Source organism: Suncus etruscus, chromosome 19 (assembly GCF_024139225.1).
Source record: "Suncus etruscus isolate mSunEtr1 chromosome 19, mSunEtr1.pri.cur, whole genome shotgun sequence".
Lineage (NCBI taxonomy): Eukaryota > Metazoa > Chordata > Mammalia > Eulipotyphla > Soricidae > Suncus > Suncus etruscus.
Genome location: NC_064866.1, coordinates 32,277,633 through 32,298,945, shown reverse-complemented (window position 1 = coordinate 32,298,945; position 21,313 = coordinate 32,277,633). Strand labels below are relative to the sequence as shown.

At 43.0% G+C, this 21,313-nt stretch overlaps 3 protein-coding genes across 5 annotated transcripts in view; 1 reads left to right on the top strand and 2 right to left on the bottom strand.

The window, feature by feature from the left end:
• TATDN1 (TatD DNase domain containing 1) overlaps positions 1 to 5,063 on the top strand; it is a 37,689-nt gene extending 32,626 nt beyond the window's left edge. For all 3 annotated transcript variants that reach the window (XM_049765788.1, XM_049765789.1, XM_049765790.1), the window contains 2 exons: positions 599 to 725; positions 4,885 to 5,063. In XM_049765788.1, coding sequence (XP_049621745.1) covers positions 599 to 725; positions 4,885 to 4,987 — 230 coding nt within the window. In that variant the 3' untranslated portion in view covers positions 4,988 to 5,063. The remainder of the gene's footprint in view (positions 1 to 598; positions 726 to 4,884) is intronic.
• SQLE (squalene epoxidase) overlaps positions 1 to 21,313 on the bottom strand; it is a 767,303-nt gene that overhangs the window by 525,720 nt on the left and 220,270 nt on the right. The gene's annotated exons all lie outside the window — the stretch shown is intronic.
• Positions 5,846 to 21,190, bottom strand: RNF139 (ring finger protein 139). Its single transcript, XM_049765986.1, has 3 exons — positions 20,913 to 21,190; positions 20,298 to 20,704; positions 5,846 to 7,839 (listed from the first exon to the last, which is right to left on the bottom strand). The coding sequence occupies exons 1-3, from the start codon at positions 21,188 to 21,190 to the stop codon at positions 6,020 to 6,022; spliced, it is 2,505 nt and encodes an 834-aa protein (XP_049621943.1). The 3' UTR covers positions 5,846 to 6,019.

The following is a 21,313-nucleotide window of genomic DNA, read 5'->3' as shown; positions in this document are numbered from 1 at the left end:
TTCACTATAAAGTGAATTCCTTAAAGTCAAATAGGGCTAATTTAAGAATGTTAGAAGTTAATGTTACTGCCTCTTGAAAATAAGGTTAGAAGCTAGAAATTTTCTTTCAGCTTGAAACGCAAGGTCTTCTGCAGCATATGGACTTCAGTATAATCAAGACTCAACGTTCTGAAGAAGTCAGGAGAGTCTTGAAAACAAAATTTCATTTTAAAAAATGCTTGTTAAATGCAGCTGCAAACAACTGCAATTAGTCATTAAATAAGTGCACAATGCTAGTATCCAATGCTACCTTTTCAGCAATGCAAGTTTCACTGACATGTTTCTTAATAGATTTGAGATCTAAATCTTTCTAAAGCATGCCACTGCATAAACATGTCACTATTAGCAGAGAGAAAGAATAAAGGTGAGTATTACGGCATTTCAAGATTTTGTACAAGATTTTATCTTGTACTTTTCTTACACCTGAGTTATTGCCTTTTGAAGCAGGATCATTGCTTATTTTCAGGTTATTAGCTTGATAATATTCATTAAAAAAACTAACACATTAATTTGAAAGGTAAGCCTCAAAGAGGACTTTTGTTTCTTTACTTAACTATAGATGCACCATGGTGTGGAGTCAAAAGTACACACGCTGGATCAAAGTACATAAAAACCTCCTTTCCTACCAAAAAGAAGTGGGAAAATGGACACTGTTTGAAAGACAGAAATGAGCCCTGCCATATAATGTAAGTCTTACAAAACTTTAGAGTTATCCACTGCTCACAGAATAAACAAGGGAATTAATGTTGGGTGCATTGAAGTAAATTCAGGTTAATTTTAAAGCAGTGATTTGGAGGAACTTACACCAAAGTGCTTTAATCACAGCTCCTCTTTCTTTGTTAACAATCTCTTAATCCAGTGTTGTATTACATCAGTGAGAAGTTGTTTTGGTCAGTTGTCATTTTGTGCAATGGAGAAAAGATGTGAAGGGCACCTTTCCTGACTTAAGTTCTGTTTTCATGCTTCCCTGCTGTTGGCAATAAAACTGTAATCTTAGGAGACCTTTTTCATCGTGTCTGTATTTTAAATGATTCGGCCACCTAAATAAACCTGCCTAGCATGTTTCTTTAAGCCTCTGAACAGAGGAACATTATGGAATTTCCTTTTTCTCATCCCTTCCCCAAAGAGCAGAACTCTTTTATTTTACTTTATTGAAAGAAAATAAAAGTATTTTGGAATTTCTTGATTATTCTGTATCTGTCACTCATCCATCCCACAGAGTTGAGCACTGTATAACCCATAAGAAAGTGTTGTTCTGTCACTTTAATGAACATGTTACCTAACATGTTTTGTTCCTACAAGGCAGGACCACTTCGTTTTATCCTTTCAGTGGTACTCATCAGCCAGTTTATTTGGATGGATGGGGAAACTCTTCCAAGCAGTCATCAGGGGGCTCAGGGCCACTCCCCTGCAATGCCAGGCCAACTAGCATGGGCAGTTCTATGCTTGGGCCCCCTCAGTTCAGTGCTGCTTGGCTTGGTAGTTCTGAGAGCCACCAGGATCATATCTGGTAATGGGGAAGAAGGGTGACATGGTCTCTAAGCATGTAAAGTACACACCCCTTTTACTGTGTGTATGTATGTGCTACTGGAAATGTAATCCAGGCCTCACAAGCAAGTGCTCTGCAGCTGAGTTACATTCTCAGACCCCTTATTTGCGTTTTTATTTTGTAGGGGCAAACCCAGCCAAGCTCAGAGTTTATTCCTAGCTCTGGCTCTATCAGTCCTGGTGGGGAATCAAGGGACGATATGGGGTGCTGGGACTCAAACCTGAGTCAGTCGCATTCAAAGCAGGCACCCTGCCTTCTATACTCTCAACCCTCCAGAACCACTGAAATTTTTATTCTTAGTGCTACACATCAAACTCAGGGCCTCACACATGTAAGGCCTGACCTCATTATTTTTGTAAGCTGTAGGTATTTGCTAATTCAGTCACAATGTTTTTAATTCTTTAGAGGATTAAAGACTAGAAACTGATATTTAGTTAGTTGCATATAGTGTGTCCATGTCTGTTTCTTATACTACCTTAGTCGTAAGTCTGACGGCTGACTTAAATACACATTTACAGGGCATTTTTTGAGTGTTTCTAAATGCCAACTTAAGAACCAAGACTTGAATCTCAATTGCCATCATAAATACCAGTTCTAATTAGGTATATTTTAGGAAAACCAATATTTGCAATGTGAAGAATGAGTGATATTTCAAAAATAGCCAATGCTTTATTGTAAATCAGTAATAAACTAGTAATTTTCATTTAAAAATCCCATGCTGGAGGGGGCCGGGTAGGTGGCGCTGGAGGTAAGGTGTCTGCCTTGCAAGCGCTAGCCAAGGAAGGACCGCGGTTCGATCCCCCGGCGTCCCATATGGTCCCCCCAAGCCAGGGGCGATTTCTAAGCACATAGCCAGGAGTAACCCCTGAGCGTCAAACGGGTGTGGCCCAAAAACCAAAAAAAAAAAAGAAAAAAAAATCCCATGCTGGAGCCAGAGATAAAAGCACAGAGGTAGGGCATTTGCTTGCACGCAGCAGACCCAGGATGGTGGTTCGAATCCTGGCATCCCATATGATCCCTTGTGCCTGCCAGGAGTTATTTCTGAGCACAGAGTCAGGAGTAACCTGAGTGCTGCTGGATGTGGCCCAAAAACAAAATAAACGAATTCCATGCTGGGGCTGGAGAGATAGCACAATGGTAGAACATTTGCCTTGTACATGGCCAACTTCGGACAGACCTGGGCTCGATTCCTGGCATCCCATATGGTCCCCTGTGCCTGCAAAAGTGACTTCTGAGCGCAGAGCCAGGAGTAACCCGAGTACTGCTAGGTAAAAAAAAAAAAAAAATCCATGCTTTGGGAGCCGGAGTGATAGCACATAGGTAAGGCATTTGTCTGGCATGCAGCTGACCTAGGTTCTATCTCTGGCTTCCCATATGATGCCTAAGCCTAGTTCAGCAGGCACCCCCAAGCACTGCCAAAGTGCTCTGAGCACAGAGCCAGGAGTAAGACCCAAGCACTGCTGGGTGTGGCCACAACATCCCTACCTCCAAATACTCATGTTTCTATAGCTGGGGAGATAAGACATGAGACTTGAATGTAGTCAGCCTGAATTCAATCCCTGGACTGTAATATAGTCTCCGAACATTGCCTAGAATGATCCTTGAGCACTTCTAGGTGTATCCCTTCCCTCAAGCATTAAAATAAAAAATATCCATGCTTCTAGTGTAATGCTAGTTACTAAAACTTTAATCCCACTTACAAAGCCACATTTATCAAATTCCCTGTATTAGCGGTTTCAGTTCTCTTTTCTCCCGAGATTTTAAGTTCCTTGCAACAATTTGGAGCTTCTCTGACCCAAATGGAAAGCTCAAACTGAGGTTAAGTAGATAAGTGGGACAGTCCCTGTTCTCAGTGGGTAGATACGTCGTGTCTCTTTGAATAAAGCATTAAAAGTCAGGCATGCAAATTTCTGGAATGTAAGACTGCTTGCTCAAAAGAAAAGTGAGTTTAACTAAGATGACATTTAATTTGGAGATCTGCCAGACCCAAACAAATCCTTGAGCAGAAGTAGGCAGCAGGCAGAAGGGCATGACTGCTCCAGGGAAACAATGATTTTAGTGTGGTAGAAGGTAGGAGGATTGGGCGAAGTGATAAACCGAGGAAGGAAGGTAAAGTGAGGCCAGGTGGAGAAGGTTCTGGTAAGACCTTAGTAGTTTAGATTTTATCAGGAAGCCAGGCCAGAGAGAGTGCAGGAGAGGTAAGGTGCTTTGTCTTGGATGCTGCCTATCAGTTCATTCCCGAACACCTCCAGGAGAGAGCTCAGAGCCAGGAGTAAGTCAGCCCTGAGCATACCACCTGTGGGCCCAAAACAAAGGTTTGAGCAGAAATCAAATTAAGCAGGAATTACTTCATTTGCACATAATGCATCTAAATTCCAATGACTGTGTGTGTGTGTGTGTGTGTGTGTGTGTGTGTGTGTGTGTGTGTGTGTGTGCGTGCGTGTGCGTGTGCAGACGCACACGTGTTCCGTACTGGCATTGCTCACAGAGAGCTTGAACCTAGGTTGTCTGTGGAAAGCAAGCACCCTCCTCACTGTACTCTCTGGCCCTTCCAATTCTGAGTAGTTATTAGAAGAAACTTTGCATCTTTTTTTTTTTTAATAGAAGCTGCAGGGCTGGGGGTAGGGGTGGCTGCATACTGTGTCAAGGGCCAAACTCAGGATGTTTATAGTGCAAGTCCTCAGCCCAGGAAACTGAATTTTGGGGGATGGATATGAAGGGTTCAGGCCACACCCCAGCTGTGCTCAGGATTACTCGTGGCATTGCTATGGATCCAACTAGAGCTGACTGTGCAAGAGCCTTAACCTCTGTATTATCTCTCTTTAGCATCAACCTAAGTCTTAAAAGAATTTTAAGAATTTTGATTTTATGAGGCCAGAGCGATAACACAGCAGTAGGGCATTTGCCTTGCACGCAGACAACCTGGGACAGACCTAGGTTTAATCCCCGGCATCCCATATGGTCCCCTGAGCCTGCCAGGAGCAATTTCTGAGTGCAGAGCCAGGAATAACTCCTGAGTACCAATGGATGTGGCCCCAAAATAAACCAAAAAAAATTTTTTTTTTATTTTAGTGTATTTTGACTCATTAAAACTTTGGTTTCATGTATATATAATGGTGCTTGTTACCACATGTAGTGGCCGAGATAGAACCCTGGTTGACTTCATGCTGTTCAATGCTCTGGCCCGAAGCTGAACAGTTTTTTTGGTACAGTATCTTTATTTGTAAAAAAGTGACTACCTAAAATGGAGTATGTACTTGCAAATTTAACCTTTATTTTTGTTTCTTTTGTTTTAGTCAAATACTGGAGATCATGTCAGCAGTGAGAGAGGAGGATCCACTGGAATTAGCCAATACACTCTATAACAATACTATTAAAGTATTTTTTCCTGACATGTAATTGACATCTAATTTCCATCATGTATATGAAATTTCATGGTAAATATACTAAATTTTAATAAAGGAATTATCTAGAATTAGTCTGAAGAGTATTATGTATCACCGCACACCATCTCCCTCTTTTTTATCTGCGTCAAAATAGGCTTTTTAAACTGTCACTTAATGTATTCTTATTTCAAAACAGTAAAACCTCCCAAGCATTTCACTTCATAATCTCTTCAAAAGCCCAGAGAGACAATTTTGTGTCAACTGGCTAATGAGTATCTTCTTTCTTTTTCTTGGTTTTGGGGCCACACCCAGCAGTACTCGGGGCTGCTCCTGGTTCTGTGCTCCGAGGACCCTATCAGCTGCCATGGATCAAATCTGGTTGGCTCTGTGCAAGGCAAGCACCCTACCTGCTGTACTCAAGCCTGGAGACTGATTTTTACATAAAAATTATTTGCACAATCTGGCACATACCAAAATCTAGTTCAATTCATACAATCTCTGAATAATGGCTTTCAAACTCGACTCAACTGCATTGGCTGCTCTCTGATTTCAGAACAGTATCTCAAGTCACTTCACTCTAGGAGTTATAAAATACTCTACGTATAGCCTTTAACTCTGATCCAAATTACTTTATTTCCTTAATATAATGATGTCTCCTCTGATTTGCATTTTCATTCTCCCACCCACTTTCAGAAAAATAGGGTCCAGAGTTACAAAATATACTTTGAGTAATCTTTGGCACAGCTGACGCACCATTACTGTATCGATTAAAAAGCTATTTTTTCAAATGTTGTCATAAAAATGTGAAAACATTTTATTCTATGTACAATAATGTACACAAATTTAAATAGGTCACCAACGAGACCAGAAGTAATTAAAGAGGTATATTTACAGTAGCACATCACAGTAAACGGAAAACCATTCACAGATTCAACAATGATACTGTTTTTGTGCTTGTTTACACACTGCAGTGAAGCTTATTACTTCATGTCGGATGAACTGAATTTTAAACAAATACCTCATTGATCAGTAAATGCGACTTTAATCAGTCAGTATCATCATTCCTCAGTTCTTCAGCTGCCGGGCCTGTCTGCTGCACCACTCCACCATTTCCTCTCTGAGCATCCTCCTCACAATCCGTACTGTCATCTTCGTTCAGTTCCCTATCAGATTCGGCAGCGGCAGCTTCCCTCAGCACTTCCTCCGGGTTTTCATTGGGGGCGACAAACTCATTGTTGTTCGAGACGTTTGAGTTGTCCTTGACATCGTCTTCAATGTACACTTTCTGATGGCACATTGGACACGTATCTTGAATGTACAGCCATTTCCGAAGGCATAGTGCATGGAAATAATGATTACATGGTGTGATGCGAGCTGACGTTGTAAACTCATGATAGCAGATTGCACAGACATCATCGATTTCTTGTAAGCGGCTCCCTTTGATTTCAGGAAGTGAGTTAATTTTTTTGACAGCAGTCCTACGATTCATGAACGTCTTCCAGCCATTTTTCACTTGCAAGTAGATGTTAAAGTACGCGTGCAGACACATCATACAAGCTCGGATCTTACTTCCTGACTCAAACATCATGGTATAAGCCCCGTTTCCAAACATGACTACTCCAAATATAAATTCTATGATATTGCCTGTTGAACGAACATAGTAGACATAATCATCAAGCTTCTCCCAGAGGACATTATAGTAGCCATCGATCATGAATAACGTATAAACAGTAAGGGAAACGATCACTTTTAAGCAGAGTTCCACACAGAAGGCTGTAACTGCAAACAACCATGTATTTAGTGCATAGTGATGCCAAAGAACATAACTAAGTAGAACGGGAAGAATAAACAGGCAAGCAGAGACAAAGAGCACAGGGAAATGTCTACGAAAAGAGGACACGTGGGAGGCACTAAGAGACATTAATACAGGGTCAGTCATCCCATGGATGAAATGCAGGACTGCAGTTAATAGAAGGCACATGTTTCTACTGAGGCGAATAAGTCTCTCTTCTGGTCTCAGCCCGCTTAAACCTGTCTGAAGAGCCAGAATAAAAAATAAAACCGGTGCTACAAAGCCAAGCCGCCTGTCGTCATCTTCCGTTGATCCAATGAAGGCCAGAATACCAAGGCCCAAATAATGGGCTACTGAGGAGATGACAGCACTCATCCCCAGGACAGTTAGCGTAGAATCACATCCACTAATTATGAGGTTGCAGATGAGGTCCCAGATGTCATCCCAAGAAATAAGGAAGGAATCCGTCTCATTCGCCACCCTTAAAATGTACATTAACACTGTAGCTTGGGCTGTAACTCTCGTCAGCCAAAAGACTCGAAGTACATCTGGGAAACGAATTCTCTTCCAGGTGTCCTCCATTAATAGCTGTAATCCGTAGATTCGGTACATGTGCCTCACTAAAAGGTAAACGTATCGCGTGGAATAATAAAACCACTTAAGTTTCACTGCCAAGACAAGTATTGTATTTATCGTAAGAATCAGGGAAGAAAGGAAAACTAACGTCTCTCGGATGTGTAGCGGTAGCTCCGTGATTAAGCCTATTATGGGAACCAAGAGATCCAAAATAATTAATTGTGAGTAGACGGAATGAATCTGGAGCAGGGTGATGTATCCGATGCCAAATGTTAGCTGGAGGACTAGGAGCGCCATCCACAGTGAGGGCCCTTTTCGAGGAAGCAGCTCGATTCCAAAAGCTGACGTGTTATGGGCACCGTGGAAGTCAATGTGCAAAGCAGCATAATAATTTATCAACACTGAAGTTGCAGCTAACAGAAAAGCCGAGCTGTACATGTAAAATCTGAAAAGTGATCGCTGTGACAAGATTAGGACTATGCTGGATACAAATATACCTAAAGAAAAAAAGAAAAGTAAAACGTTAAACACCTCTCTACTCACAATTCTTACTTTCAAATTTCCAACGTAATTCAAATAGTACTCAATGTCCAGATAGGAAACAACCAATTATCTTCAAGTCCATAATGATATTTTCTTTTTTTTGTTTGCTTGCTTTTGGGTCACACCTGGGGGTGACGGAGCTCAGGGGTTGCTACTCTTGGCTCTGTGTTCAGAAATCGCTCCTGGCAGGCTCGGGGGTGCTGGGATTAGAACCACCATCCGTCCTGAATCGGCTTCGTACAAGGCAAATGCCCACCACTGTGCTATCTCTCTGGCCCTGTAATGATATTTTCACTCACAGGTTTTCAGATCTTGGGAGATCCCTAGTCTTTGTTTGGGGGCATCTCTCAGAATTGCTCAAGGGACCATGTGGTAACAAGAATGGAATTGGGGGCAGTCATATGCAGAGCATGTGCTGCAACCACTGAGCCATCTATTAGAATTCTCAACATAGTTCATTTGGAAGCCCAAAAGTCACTTACAATTCTTTCTTTCCTTAAATTACATTCCCAGCACTTTTCCTGTCCCTTAAATTTGAGCGATTCCCTATATGTTCCAAGCCAATTTTTCCTCTTTATACTTCTTAAGATTTCACAAATGTCCCAGTTTCATTTTTCTTTGAAATAGAAATCCTGTTTCATTTTGAAATAAAACAAAAAGGATTAGCTACCATCCCTTTTTACTATTTTATTATTTAATGTCAGAAAGCTACACTAATTAAAAAAGAGTATCTCGTTCCCCCCTCTATTCCATATGCAGCCAATGTATTTTTAGTTCTTTGTGTGCCAAGAATCAACTTCTTTGCTCTCACAAATATTTAAGTGAAATTGCAATAAACATTCAAACTATATTTCAACTATAGAAATAACATCCAATTATTTATCCAGTTCCACTCTACATTTTAATTGTTAAAACACAGGTCTCAACCTGGCAGACGTAAGCAAACCTACCGGAAGGAAGTGCTTCTAACGTAATTTCTTTTTCTGTTTTGTTTGTTGGGCCACACCCGTGTGACGCTCAGGGGTTACTCATAGCTATGCGCTCAGAAATCGGCCCTGGCTTGGGGGGACCATATGGACCTGGGGAATCACAGTGGTCCATCCTAGGCTAGTGCTTGCAAGGCAGACGCCTTACTTCTAGTGCCACCTCTTCACCCTCTAATGTAATTTCAAAATATGGCAGATGAATATGATTTGTATTATAGGAATCATGACATATCTTTTTTTTTTTTTTTTTTTTTTTTTGGTTTTTGGGCCACACCCGATAACGCTCAGGGGTTACTCCTGGCTATGCACTCAGAAGTCGCTCCTGGCTTGGGGGACCATATGGGACACCGGGGGATCGAACCGCGGTCCGTCTCCTAGGCTAGCGCTGGTAAGGCAGGCACCTTACCTCCAGCGCCACCGCCCGGCCCCGACATATCTTTTTTAAAGGTATGTGACTGCTTACAAACTTGTAAAATATTAATCCTACTCTACAATAACAAGAGAAAAGTGCAGTCATCAAATTGATGATGACATGACTCTATGGATTAACATGCAAAAATAAAAATATATACTAATAAAAAATAAAACCTCAGCTCTCTAAAAACCTACCAACTTTAAGAGCTAATACTGGGGGTTCAGTTTCAGGTAAAATACCATCATAACTCTAGCCTCACACCCTCAAACTTGACACCAAGTTGACAAATTTAGTAACATTTATATATCTCCCTTTGACCATGGCTCCTACCTCTTAATCTGTCTCCAAAATCTTGTCCAGAATAATCTACACACTGTTACAAATTGCCTTTGCTTCTCCGCCAGAAATGCCTGTGGCTTTTCAAATTACTACCAACTGAAATCTATATCCTTTAGCCCAACATTCAAGGGTTTAATTGCTTTAAAGGAATATTCCTCCCAACTCATATGAAGAGTGGTGTGTACATTTCTTTCCTAAACAGTTCTTTACTGCTTTGAAATTATATTCACATTCTTCTCTCTGCTTGTTCAAATACCTTCTAGTTCAAATGTATCCACTAGCCTCTACTTTTCTCTCCTAATAATTTGTTTCTTCAAAGCTGGAATGATAGCACAGGGGATAAGGCACTTACTTGCCTTACACACGGTTGACCTGAGTTTGATCCCTGGAGTCCCATATGGTCCCCCTTAGCTTGCCAGGAGTAATTTCTGAGAAAAGAGACAGTAGTAATCCCTGAGCACCTCTGGGTTTGGCCCCAAAACCAAAAAATAAATAAATAAATAAATAAATAAATAAATAAATAAATAAATAAAGTGCCTAGACTTGGTAAAAGACTTCACTCTTGCATACTACCTTTTTGTATTGTAGTCGATGGACGTGAGGTATCATCTATCCCATTCCATTGCTTGATGGCAATGGAATAAAATATAAATTAAATATAAGTAGAAAGTAAAAATAAAAATCCTTACACATCTATAGATCCCAAAACATCTTGTAAACAATACCTAGTAGTCATTAGAGAAATGTTTCTATCAGACTCAGAGTAATTGTTAAGGTAACCACAATAATAAGGCCTACTTGGAAATTATAATCTACAGAAAGTGAAACAGAGAAACCAGAACTTAAAGGAAAAAAAAATCTACAAAGTTGCAAAATAAACATCATCTATCCACCATGAATCAGCATGCAATCAGACAGGCACTGGAGGCATTTCGTAATCCACTGCATGTTAAGAGGGCGAGTTCCTCCAAAAGATAACTTTGCTCATGGATTTATCATTTATTCGGTGCCAACGTGTTAGACTACTCGTGAACAAGAAATTAGGGACTCACTAAAGACATAGCACTGCCCAAGAATCGCCTGATCCAGCAATATTTCCATCTAATATCTTCTATAGGACTGGTAGTGGGGAGGGAGCCTTTTAGGAAGAAATGATCTCTCTGAGCAGAATTAGAAATTGTTCCCATGGGACATAACAAAGAAACAGAATGAATTAAGTTACCGTACCTTACTTTCTCTAATAGTAATAAGAAAAACTATTTTTTCTAGAGACACAACTGAAATGAACTCGAACAGAACCAAATTATAACTGATGCCTTTTTATCCCACTGAAAATTGAAAAGAAAAACACCAAGCAAAGATTTTGTATATTATGTTTGTAAACTTGCTAGTCACAAACTGGGAAATTAGGGGCCAGAGTGATAGCACAGTGGTAGGGTGTTTTGTTTGCCTTGCATGTGGCTGACCCAGGTAGGACAATGGTTCGATTCCTGGCATCCCATATGGTCTTCAGAGCCAGGAGCAATTTCTGAGAGCAGAGCCAGGAGTAACCCCTGAGTGCCACCGGGTGTGGCCCAAAAAACAAAGCAAAACAAAACAAACTGGGAAATTAATCTTCAGCTTCTTATTCTGAGGCTTTTTTTTTTTTTTTGGAGTCACACCAGGCAGCGTTTAGGGATTACTTCTGGCTCTACGCTCAGAAATGGCTCTGGCAGACTGGGGGAACCATTTGGAATGCTGGGATTCGAACCACTGCCCTTCTGCATACAAGGCAAATGCCCTACCTCCATGCTATCTTTCCAGCCCCACTGAGGCTTATTTTTTATTCATAAAAGTGAAATTTAGAAATACTGTCAGATAAAAGCACCATTTTACTTGCACCAAAAGAAAAAGATGTGTAAGACAAATAAATAATAGCAATTACCACCTTGAAGTGCTAGTATCCTAGTAATGATAACAATTTACAATTTACAAATTTACGTTTCCTTGGTCAAAATTATACTTGGTAATAGTTACCAGAGATTTCAAGAAAGGAAAGTGTCTTAATTTTCAGAGTTAGCAGGAAAATAAGATTCTTAATTTTTTTTTTTTTTTTTTTTGCATTTTGAGCCACAGCAAGTGATGCTCAGGAGTTACTCCTGGCTACACGCTCAGAAATCACCCCTGGCTTTGGGGAACAATATGGGACTCCAGGGGATAGAACCGCAGTCCGTACTACGTTAGTGTATGCAAGGCAAACCCCCTACCGCTTGCACCACCACTCTGCCCCCCCCCCCAATTTTCTTTTATACCCATGTTCCAAATCAATTCTCATTTCACAGGGGAAATAGCCAACTTCATAAGCACCAAGTCTCTCAATAACCTAAGATTCCTTAAATTTCATAACTTCTAACATTATGTTTACAGGTAAGAAATTCAATAATAGCTTATTAGGAATTAAGAACAACCTGTGTAAGTAATGAAGCCTATCTATAAATGGTGATTTAAAAGAGGAAGAAAAATCACCTTTGGAGTATACACAATGGAGTGTAGAATTCACTGAAATAACAACTTGGGGATTTAATTCTCCTGTGATTAGAGAATTATACCCAAGCCTCAAGAAAAAAAAAAGGCACATTATCAAGATAGTTCAGGAACGTTGAAGCTATGTATGAACTAAATTCCTAAAAGGGTTCAGGATCTTTCCAACTTGGACTACCAAAAACAAGCACAAATGAAAAAGGTACAAAAAAACCCCCAAAAAACAAGCAAACAAACAAAACAGTATGCACATCACCTAACAAAAAGTTTGATTCTGTGTGTGTGTGTGTGTGTGTGTGTGTGTGTGTGTGTGTGTGTGTGTGTGTGTTTGTGTAAACTCATTCGATGTATAGCCTTTTCTGGACTGAAGACTAAACATCAAATAAAACATTTATAATTCCTCAGAAACCTTAAAAACCTTTAAAACTTCTAAGGGGATGTAGGTTGATGAGGTAGCTGAATGGTAGCCTAGATGCTAAGGCACTGACTGGTTCCATCTCCAGCCCTTCTCCCATATTTACCCCAAATTTAGAATAAACTGGAAAAACACTCCAATACTATTCAACTATTAAAGAGGAGGAACAGCACAGAAATCAACAGTGTGACTATCTTCCAAGAGAGACCTTAGCAATGAAATGTAGAACAAATAAGTATCTTCATATGATATCAACAAGTCTGTTGGTAAACTAGAGCACAGATCACATGCAGGCTATAAAAAATAGTATTCTAGGGGCCGGAGAGATAGCACAGCGGCATTTGCCTTGCAAGCAGCCGACCAAGGACCGAAGGTGGTTGGTTCAAATCCCGGCATCCCATATGGTCCTCTGTGCCTGCCAGGAGCTATTTCTGAGCAGATAGCCAAGAGTAACCCCTGAGCACTGCCGGGTGTGGCCCAAAAACCAAAAAAAAAAAAAAGTATTCTAAGTTTTTTGTTGTAAAAAAAGAAAGAACTAAAAATTTTGCTTTAAACTCAGAGTTTAGCACAGTCTAACTTAAAGGTATTATAAATCTTGCATTAATATGTGTTCGTACACACATAAATACATAATTACAGGGGTTGCAAACTCGCGGCCTGCACAGGCCGTTTGCGGCCCTCAGTACAACACTTTGTGGCCCTGCCCTAGAGGAATCTTGTTTTGTTTTGTTTTAGTTGTTTGGGTCACACCCCCCAATGTTAAAGGCTTACTACTGACTTTGCACTCAAGGATCACCCCGACTTTGCCTCCTGTGGCTCCCAGGTAAATTGAGTTTGAGACCCCTGCTTTAATTTATTTTCTCAATATGATTTCTTTATAGTGAGTCTTTTATAAAGTGCATTTTTGATTATTTATCAAAAAGAACATCTTTGGTTTCCCGACCAAAATTCCTCCTTCGTAAAATTTTTTTATCTATGGAGTTATCTTTTGAACACTTATCAAACTACCAATTTAAATACATTCTGCAAACAAAATGTGTCATTTTCTCTTATTTTTTGTCTTGGGGCCACACCAGCAGTGTTCAAGTTACTCCTGGCTCTGTACTCAGGCAGGAATCAATCTTTGTAGCTCTAAGCACCATATGGGATTGCCAGGGATCAAGCCTCAGGTAGGCCTCAATCAAGGCCACTCCCTACCCACTCTGGCCAAAATGGGTCAGTTTTCTATAATGCATTTTTTCCCTTTTTTTGTTTTGTGAGACACACCCAGTGATGCTTTGCTAGCTCTGTGTTCAGGGATCACTCCTGATGGGACTCAGGGGACCACATGAGGTTGGGAATTGAACCTGAATTGGCCCTGTGCAAGACAAGTGACCTACTGCTCTACTATTGCTCTGGCCCTATAATGCATTTTTCTGCAGGTATGTTACTTGTCTTTATATTTTCCACCTTGTTGAAGTTACCTTTGTATTTTAGGGTCAAATTGAAACAGTACAGGTACTAGCCGTACACACAGCAAACCCAGGTTCGACCCCGGGCATCCCAATAGTCCCCCATCATTGCTGGGAGTGACAGAGTTCTCAAAAGCGCAGAGCCAGGAGTTAGAGCCCTCGGGACCACTGAGAGTGGCCCAAAAACCAACCAAAAAAAGTATTTTAATTTCAATCTGACTTAGTTTATAATCCTTATTTTATACATTTGCTTTCTATACATTTTTAAAAATAGTGTTCCTAGATATTTCCTCAAAGAAGAAACACAGATGGCCAAACGGCACATGAAAAAATGCTTCACATCACTGATCACCAGGGAGAGGCAAATCAAATCAACACCAGAGACTGGCACACATCACAAAGAACAAGAACAACCCGTGCTGGCAGGGATGCTGGGAGAAAGGGACTCTTTCACTGCCTACTAGGTCAGCCTTCTGGGAAAACAATATGGTTATTCCTCAAAAAACTAGAAATGGAGCTGCCTTCTGATTCAGTAATGCCACTTCTAAGGATATATCTTACGTGCCCAAAAACACCACGCAGAAAAGCCCTCTGCACCCCTGTTCATCGCAGCACTACGTACAATAGCCAGAATCAGGAAACAATCCAAATGCCGGAGATGAGTGACTAAAGAAACTGTGGTACATCTACATTCTGGAATACAATGCAGACATTAGAAAAAAAATGAATGATTAAAATCTGCTTATACATGGAAGGAAATAGATTATTATGCTGAGTGAAATGAGTCAGAGGGAGAGGGATAGATATAAATAATCTCACTCACTTGTGGAATAAATTAAAAAAAAAATGGCAGTAAGGTGGTAATATTCAGAGATAATAGAGATGAGAGCCAGGAGATGAAGGCCCTGGTAGGAAGCTTGCCACAAAGAATGGTGAATGCAGTTGAGATAGCAGGTTCATTATGACAATGAGAGTTGAACTGAGCACTAATCATAGTGAAGAAGAAGAACTGGGAGCGGAAATGAAATAAAGTGATATGCATGGTTCTCCTTAATAGTGTAAACCAGTGTCAAAAGGGGGGAGGAAGAGAGAGAGAAAGAGAAAGAGAGAGGAGAGAGGAGAGAGAGGAGAGAGGAGAGAGGAGAGAGAGGAGAGAGAGGAGAGGGGAGAGAGAGGAGGGAGAGGGAGAGAGAGAGAGAGAGAGAGAGAGAGAGAGAGAGAGAGAGAGAGAGAGAGAGAGAGAGAATGCTTGCCCAAGAAAAGGGGGGAATGCAGGAAAAACGCACTGGTGAAGGGTGGTGTACTCTATAACTAAAACTTAATCCACAACAATTTTGTATCCACGGTGCTAAAGTAACTATTAAAATATATATTCCTGGCTGGAGCAATAGTACAGCAAGTAGATGCTTGCCTTGCACACAGACAACTGGGTTTGATGCTTGGCATCCCATATGGTCTCCTGAGCACTACCAGGAATAATTCCTGAGAGCAGAGCCAGGAGTAACCTCTGAGCATTGCTGGATGAACCAAAAACTGAAAGAGAGAAAAAAAAAATGGTCCCTTTCTCTAAGGTTAAATAAATCTATTTTCTTGTAAAAAAAATAAAAAGTAGAGTTCTGCTTTTCACACTAAGTGCCAATTTAGGGCACTAAATTTAGGGGCTAAAGAGATAGCAGAGCAATCCCTGGCACTTCACATGGGCCTCCAAGCTCACCAGGAGTGACCCCGAAAAGCAAAGAGGAATAAGTCCTGAGCACTACCAGGTGTGGCATAAAATACAAAACCAAAACAACAACAACAACAATAAAACCAACTATTTATTTCAGGGTACAAATTATTTCATAAGAATAAAAAAATCGGGCCCGGAGAGATAGCATAGCGGTGTTTGCCTTGCAAACAGCCGATCCAGGACCAAAGGTGGTTGGTTCAAATCCTGGTGTCCCATATGGTCCCCCGTGCCTGCCAGGAGCTATTTCTGAGCAGACAGCCAGGAGTAACCCCTGAGCACTGCCGGGTGTGACCCAAAAACCAAAAAAAAAAAAAAAAAAAAAAAAAAAAAAAAAAGAATAAAAAAATCACCAGTCTCTAAGCACCTCAAAGCACCTCACTTCTCAAACAACAAATCAGGTTTCTCTAAATACATGCTTGGTCTGTTTCTTAGCTTTCTGTGTGCCAGTGGTCTATTTGTCTACCTCAGTGAACTCAACAAGGGTTGAATTTTGCCTGCCACAAAGGGTCATTTGACAGGGTTCCTCATCATCACCACCCCTCCATACCCCTAAAATCTGAGAGAAAGAGGGAAAGATGCTGGTATCTAATGGGTAGTGAGTTCAAGTACGAAGCCAAAAATATTTGAAGTGTCCTCAATGCAGATACTAGCTCCACTACCCCCATGAAATATCACGAAATATCCCACCAAAATATCAAGAGTGCTGCTGTTGAAAATCTCCCTTTAGTTTATCCTTTCCAATGAATCATAATTACTGTTTTGTCTTCTCACATCACAGGTCTCCAGAGATCTTACTAAAGCACCAAAAATCTTCTTTTCAACTTTACCATAGGGCTAAACTAATCCAATGAACAGATTGCCTTCTATAGACATTTAGGATAGCACCTGTTTTTTTATTATCACCTATCCTGGAATGAAGACTGGAATGGTATTCCACAGTCTTAATACAACTGTAATTGATCCTTAGCACTCAAAATTATGAATCAAAATTTTACATACTTTTAGCTGATAGCACCAATAGAAGCCCTATAATACTGCTTATCTACTTTTCACACAGTGAATGTGATACAGTACAGAAAATAGGGTATTCAGTCATCCCTAAGCACCATGGAGTATGGCCTAAAAACCAACCCTCCTCACCAAAAAAATCGAACTCTTCGGTATTTAAGTGAAATATATGTCTTGACCATACTTCTTTAATTATAAATGAAGAGGGGTATTCTTTTGTTACTGTCTATCTGATTTAATGTATTGTGAACTACTTAGGCTGGGTCACTTTTGGGGGAGCAAATGTTTTCCTTAAGGACACAATAAAAACATTACTAAGACCTCAACCTAAAATGATCCAAATTTTTTTTGTCTCTCTGTTTCTTTCTTTCTTGCTCTCTGTCTCTCTCTCTCCTCTTTCTCTCTCTTCTCTCTTTCTCTCTCTCCCCTTCTCTTCCTCCTTCCCTTCTTCCCTCCCTCCCTCAGCAATAGTCCAGCAAAGGTGTGACCCAAAAACCAACGAACAAAATCCAAAATCTTTGCATAATTACAATGTCGTATGGTAAAGAGCAATCAGGTGATTAACTTGGAAGTCTTGTTGCTGTGTTGCTATGCTATATCTCTCTGGCCCCAGATTTTGAAATATTTGATTTTTCATGGTCTAACCAAGAGAGTATTCTAGAATAAAATTTTCAAGTAAACAGCACCAATGCTTTGCTGATACCTTCAAATGGCCAAAACATTTATAAAACAATAAAGTAATCTATTAAGTTTGGTTGAAAAAAAAAACGATAAAGGGCCCGGAGAGATAGCACAGTGACGTTTGCCTTGCACACAGCCAATCCAGGGCCAAAGGTGGTTGGTTCGAATCCCGGTGTCCCATATGGTTCCCCGTGCCTGCCAGGAGCTTTTTCTGAGCAGAGGGCCAGGAGTAACCCCTGAGCACCGCCAGGTGTAACTCAAAAAAACCAAAAAAACAAACAAACAAAAAACAACGATAAGGGGGCTGGATTGTAGGGTGCTTGTTTTGCACACAGCGGATCTGCACCCCATCCTTTGCATCCCATATGGTCCCCTAAGTCTGTCAGGAGTGACTTCTGAGCAGCACAGAGTCAGGAGTAACCATTGAGTGCTGCCACCCAAAAGCCAAAACCAAAACAAACAAACAAAAAACTGATCAAACTATGAACACTACAAGAGCCCTTACTACGCACCGCACCGTATACTATTCTAAGGGTTTACATCCTATCTAAATTACTGTCATTAAGACCCGATGAGGGGGTTAGAGTGGCAGCACAGTGGTAGGGTGTTTGCTTTGCATGCGACTGACCCAGGACAGAAATGGGTTCCATTCCTAGCATTCCATATGATTCCCAGAGCCACGAGCGATTTCGGAACACAGAGCCAGGAGTAACCCGGAGCGCTGCCAGGTGTGGCCCAAAAAACCAAAACCAAAACACCAAAAACAAAAGACCCCATGAGGGAGGGAGATAAAGATCATTTTCTCATCTTTAAAAGGATCAAAATATGACAACAGAGGAATAGGTGCAATAATTTGTTCAAGGTCAGATTCTTTGTCATAACTACCAAAATTACATAACTACAAAAATAATAAGGATATACAAGGAAAATACAAATATACTTTGTTTCATTTCCTTAGAACACAATTTAGGAGCCTAAGTTATAGAACAGTGAGTAAGGAGATAATGTGCAGGCCAGAGAGATAGCACAGCGGTAGGGCGTTTGCCTTGCACACGGCCAATGTGGGACGGACCTGGGTTTGAAACCCAGCATCCCATAGGGCCCCCCGGAGCCTGCCAGAAGCAATTTCTGAGCACAGAGCCAGGAGCAACTCCTGAGCGCAGCAGGGTGTGGCCCAAAAGCCAAACAAACAAAAAATAAAATGAGCTATAAATCACATAATTAAAAAAGAGAGATAATTTGCCTTGCATGCAGCCAATGTGTATTCGATTCCCCCTTTCACCCATCCCATATGGTCCCGAGTCCACCAGGAGGGCATCCTAAGTGCAGTGCAAGGAGTAAACCCTGAGAACTGTCCCCCTACCCTTGCCCCCTCAACAAACCATAATTTAACGAAAGAAAGGGTTCTAACTCAAAGTCCTATCCTAAAGTTCAACGGAGAGAGTGTCTTTGATAAAGCATCTGATCTCTAGAGGTGCTATAGTTACAGACCATAAGAATATTTAGAGCCAAGTTTCCAGGACTCAAACCCAGCTTCATTTTTGCCCAAATATAGAGGGCATGACAATCAAACAGGATAAACAGGGTGGCTGGCTCAGGAGCTGGTGGGTTACGGGGAAGCCTTGTGCTCACACACAGACCTTCACATATGTTAGTGTTAAGGCCCGGGGAATGACTATTCTAGGCCATTCTCATTCTATCTGGACCACAGCTGTATTGAGGGACAATCAGCCCTGAAGGGCAGAGGATATCAAAAAAAAGTTTAGAGCCTGGCAGCCACTCACTCCACAATTGGAGCCGAACACTAATCTTTACGACCGTCAGTTTCCTTATCTGTAAAATGAATACCCCCACCCTGGACTCAGGTTGTTAGGGGACTCATGAAAATGCCTTGCAAAAAATAAAAGTGTCAAGCAAATGTGAAGTGCTGGTTTTTGTTGTTGTTGTTTTTTTTTTAGTGCCAAGAACTCAACTTTTATTACCACCTTTTTGTGGGAAGAAGGGGTGTTAGGAAGCAAACGGATGGCTGTGAGTTCTGAAAAACTTAAATAAAAAAAAAAAGGGCCTCACCGCCAAAGGTGAGACTCTCCAAAAACACCAGACTCTGATGAAGAAGCTGATCCTAAGAATGACCTCATGGGACAACGACTTGCCAAGTTCCAATGACTTCAATGATTCCCCAGCATAAAACCCCGCTCTGCTGATGCAAGATGGAAGCGATGGAGAGAGATGCAAAGAGGTGCTTGCGATAAGTAAGCCTCGGGAAGCCAGGCTCATCATCCCAAGTTTTCGGGGACCCCTTTCCCCACCCCTCCTTTTTTGGGCAGGGCAGAAGCAGATGAGCGCTGGCTGGTCCTGCGTGCAAGGAGACTAGGGGGGGCGACTCGTCCTTTGCAGAGGGTCTGATCTGAGAAAAGGGGAGGAAGGGGTGGCCTTGGAGGCAGCCAGGGCCGGAAGAGCAGAGGGGGAAACTGAGGCCGGGACTCATCACATGCCATGACATGCCATGACATGCCATGCCAAGCCCAAGGTCAGGCAGAGCTAGTCGTCCAGCCCCACCCCACCCAACTCCAGAGCGGCCAAGCCAGCCAGACAGAATTCTTCCCCAGGGGGCCAGGCAGAGGGCAGGGAGTGGGGTGAGGTGCTTGGCTCGCATGCAGAAGGTCGAGGGTTCGAATCCCCGACGTCGCTTCTGGACGCAGAGCCAGGAGTGGCCCAAGATCCAAAGAGACAGAGAGATCGAGAGAGATCTCATTTCTCTCCGACATGCCAACCTAAGCAAAAGGGCGGCGCGGAGGCAGGGCTGCGTCCGCTGGCTGCGCCTGGCCAGGAGTCGCCCCGGGAGCCCAAGAATTCAGAGCGGATTACCGAGGAGCCGCACGAGCACCTGCAGGCCGACGCACAGGCGGCTCTGGCCGGCGTCGTAGTACGAGTTGAAGATGGCGTCGAGCGCGTAGAGGCAGGGCACCCGCAGCGCCACCTCGAGCGCCGCCCGGGCCCGCGGAGGGGCCATCCGCACCTGCCGAGGCGCGCGCCCCGCCGCCGCCGCCGCCGCCGCCGCCGCCATCCGCCGCAGCCGCACCGGGGCTGGGCCGGGCCGGAGGCTGAGCGGCGGCTCCGCCCCGGCGCTCCCGCCTCCGCCTCCGCCTCCGCCTCCGCGCTCAGGGTCTCCTCTCGCGGTGCTTTCCCGGCGGGCCTCGCGGCATCGGCACTTCCGGCCGCTAGGGCCTGGCCCCGCCCCCTGTGGGGGTCTCCCCCGCCCGAGGCGACAGCATCTGCGCTGAGCTCGCCGAGCTTCCGGCAGCGGCTGTTCTGTTCGCGGCTACTGCGGCGACGCTCTGATCACGTGAGAGTGACGCGCTCGCGTCATAATCCGGCGCGCCGTGCGTCGTGACGTCACGCACGCAGCACGCACGCGCGTTGGGGCCTCGCTGGCTCGCTCGCTGCTGCTCTCTCCGCGGTCCCCTCTGCTGCTTGTTTTACCTCGAGCTCCGCCCCGGCCTGGGGCGCTCTTGGGGGGCCGCGTCGTTCGCGTGGGTCGCGTCTGCTCCTTGAATGCGGGTGGAAAGGGCGATGATTAGATGCCCGCGGCGGTTCTGGCGGCTGGATGGAGGCGGATGGGAATGAGGATGGTGAAGCTGTGAGAGGATGAAAGGAAGCCTTCGCCCAGGAACTGCCCCCTCCCCGTCTTCCACGGAGAAGATCCGAGAGTTCTGGGGCTGGCTGGCTGAGTGGAGCTGACACCTTAGGAAAAGTTGCATGCTTGCCCCCCCCCCCCCCATGGCTGCTGCTTTTGCACATGGCGCTGGGTTGAGGATGGAAGCCTCCAGGACAACACAGGGATGACCACTTGTCCCCTTGGACCTCGCTCTTGCTCCTGTGTT

Excerpts from the sequence above, each read along its gene's own strand:
- RNF139 (XM_049765986.1), bottom strand. The coding sequence starts at position 21,190 with ATGCAACTTTTCCTAAGGTGTCAGCTCCACTCAGCCAGCCAGCCCCAG. Across the intron at positions 20,705-20,912 it reads AGGCCGGGGCGGAGCTCGAG|ATGCTGTCGCCTCGGGCGGG; the intron begins GTAAAACAAGCA and ends AGCTCAGCGCAG. Across the intron at positions 7,840-20,297 it reads GGTGCTCGTGCGGCTCCTCG|GTATATTTGTATCCAGCATA; the intron begins GTAATCCGCTCT and ends TTTTTTCTTTAG.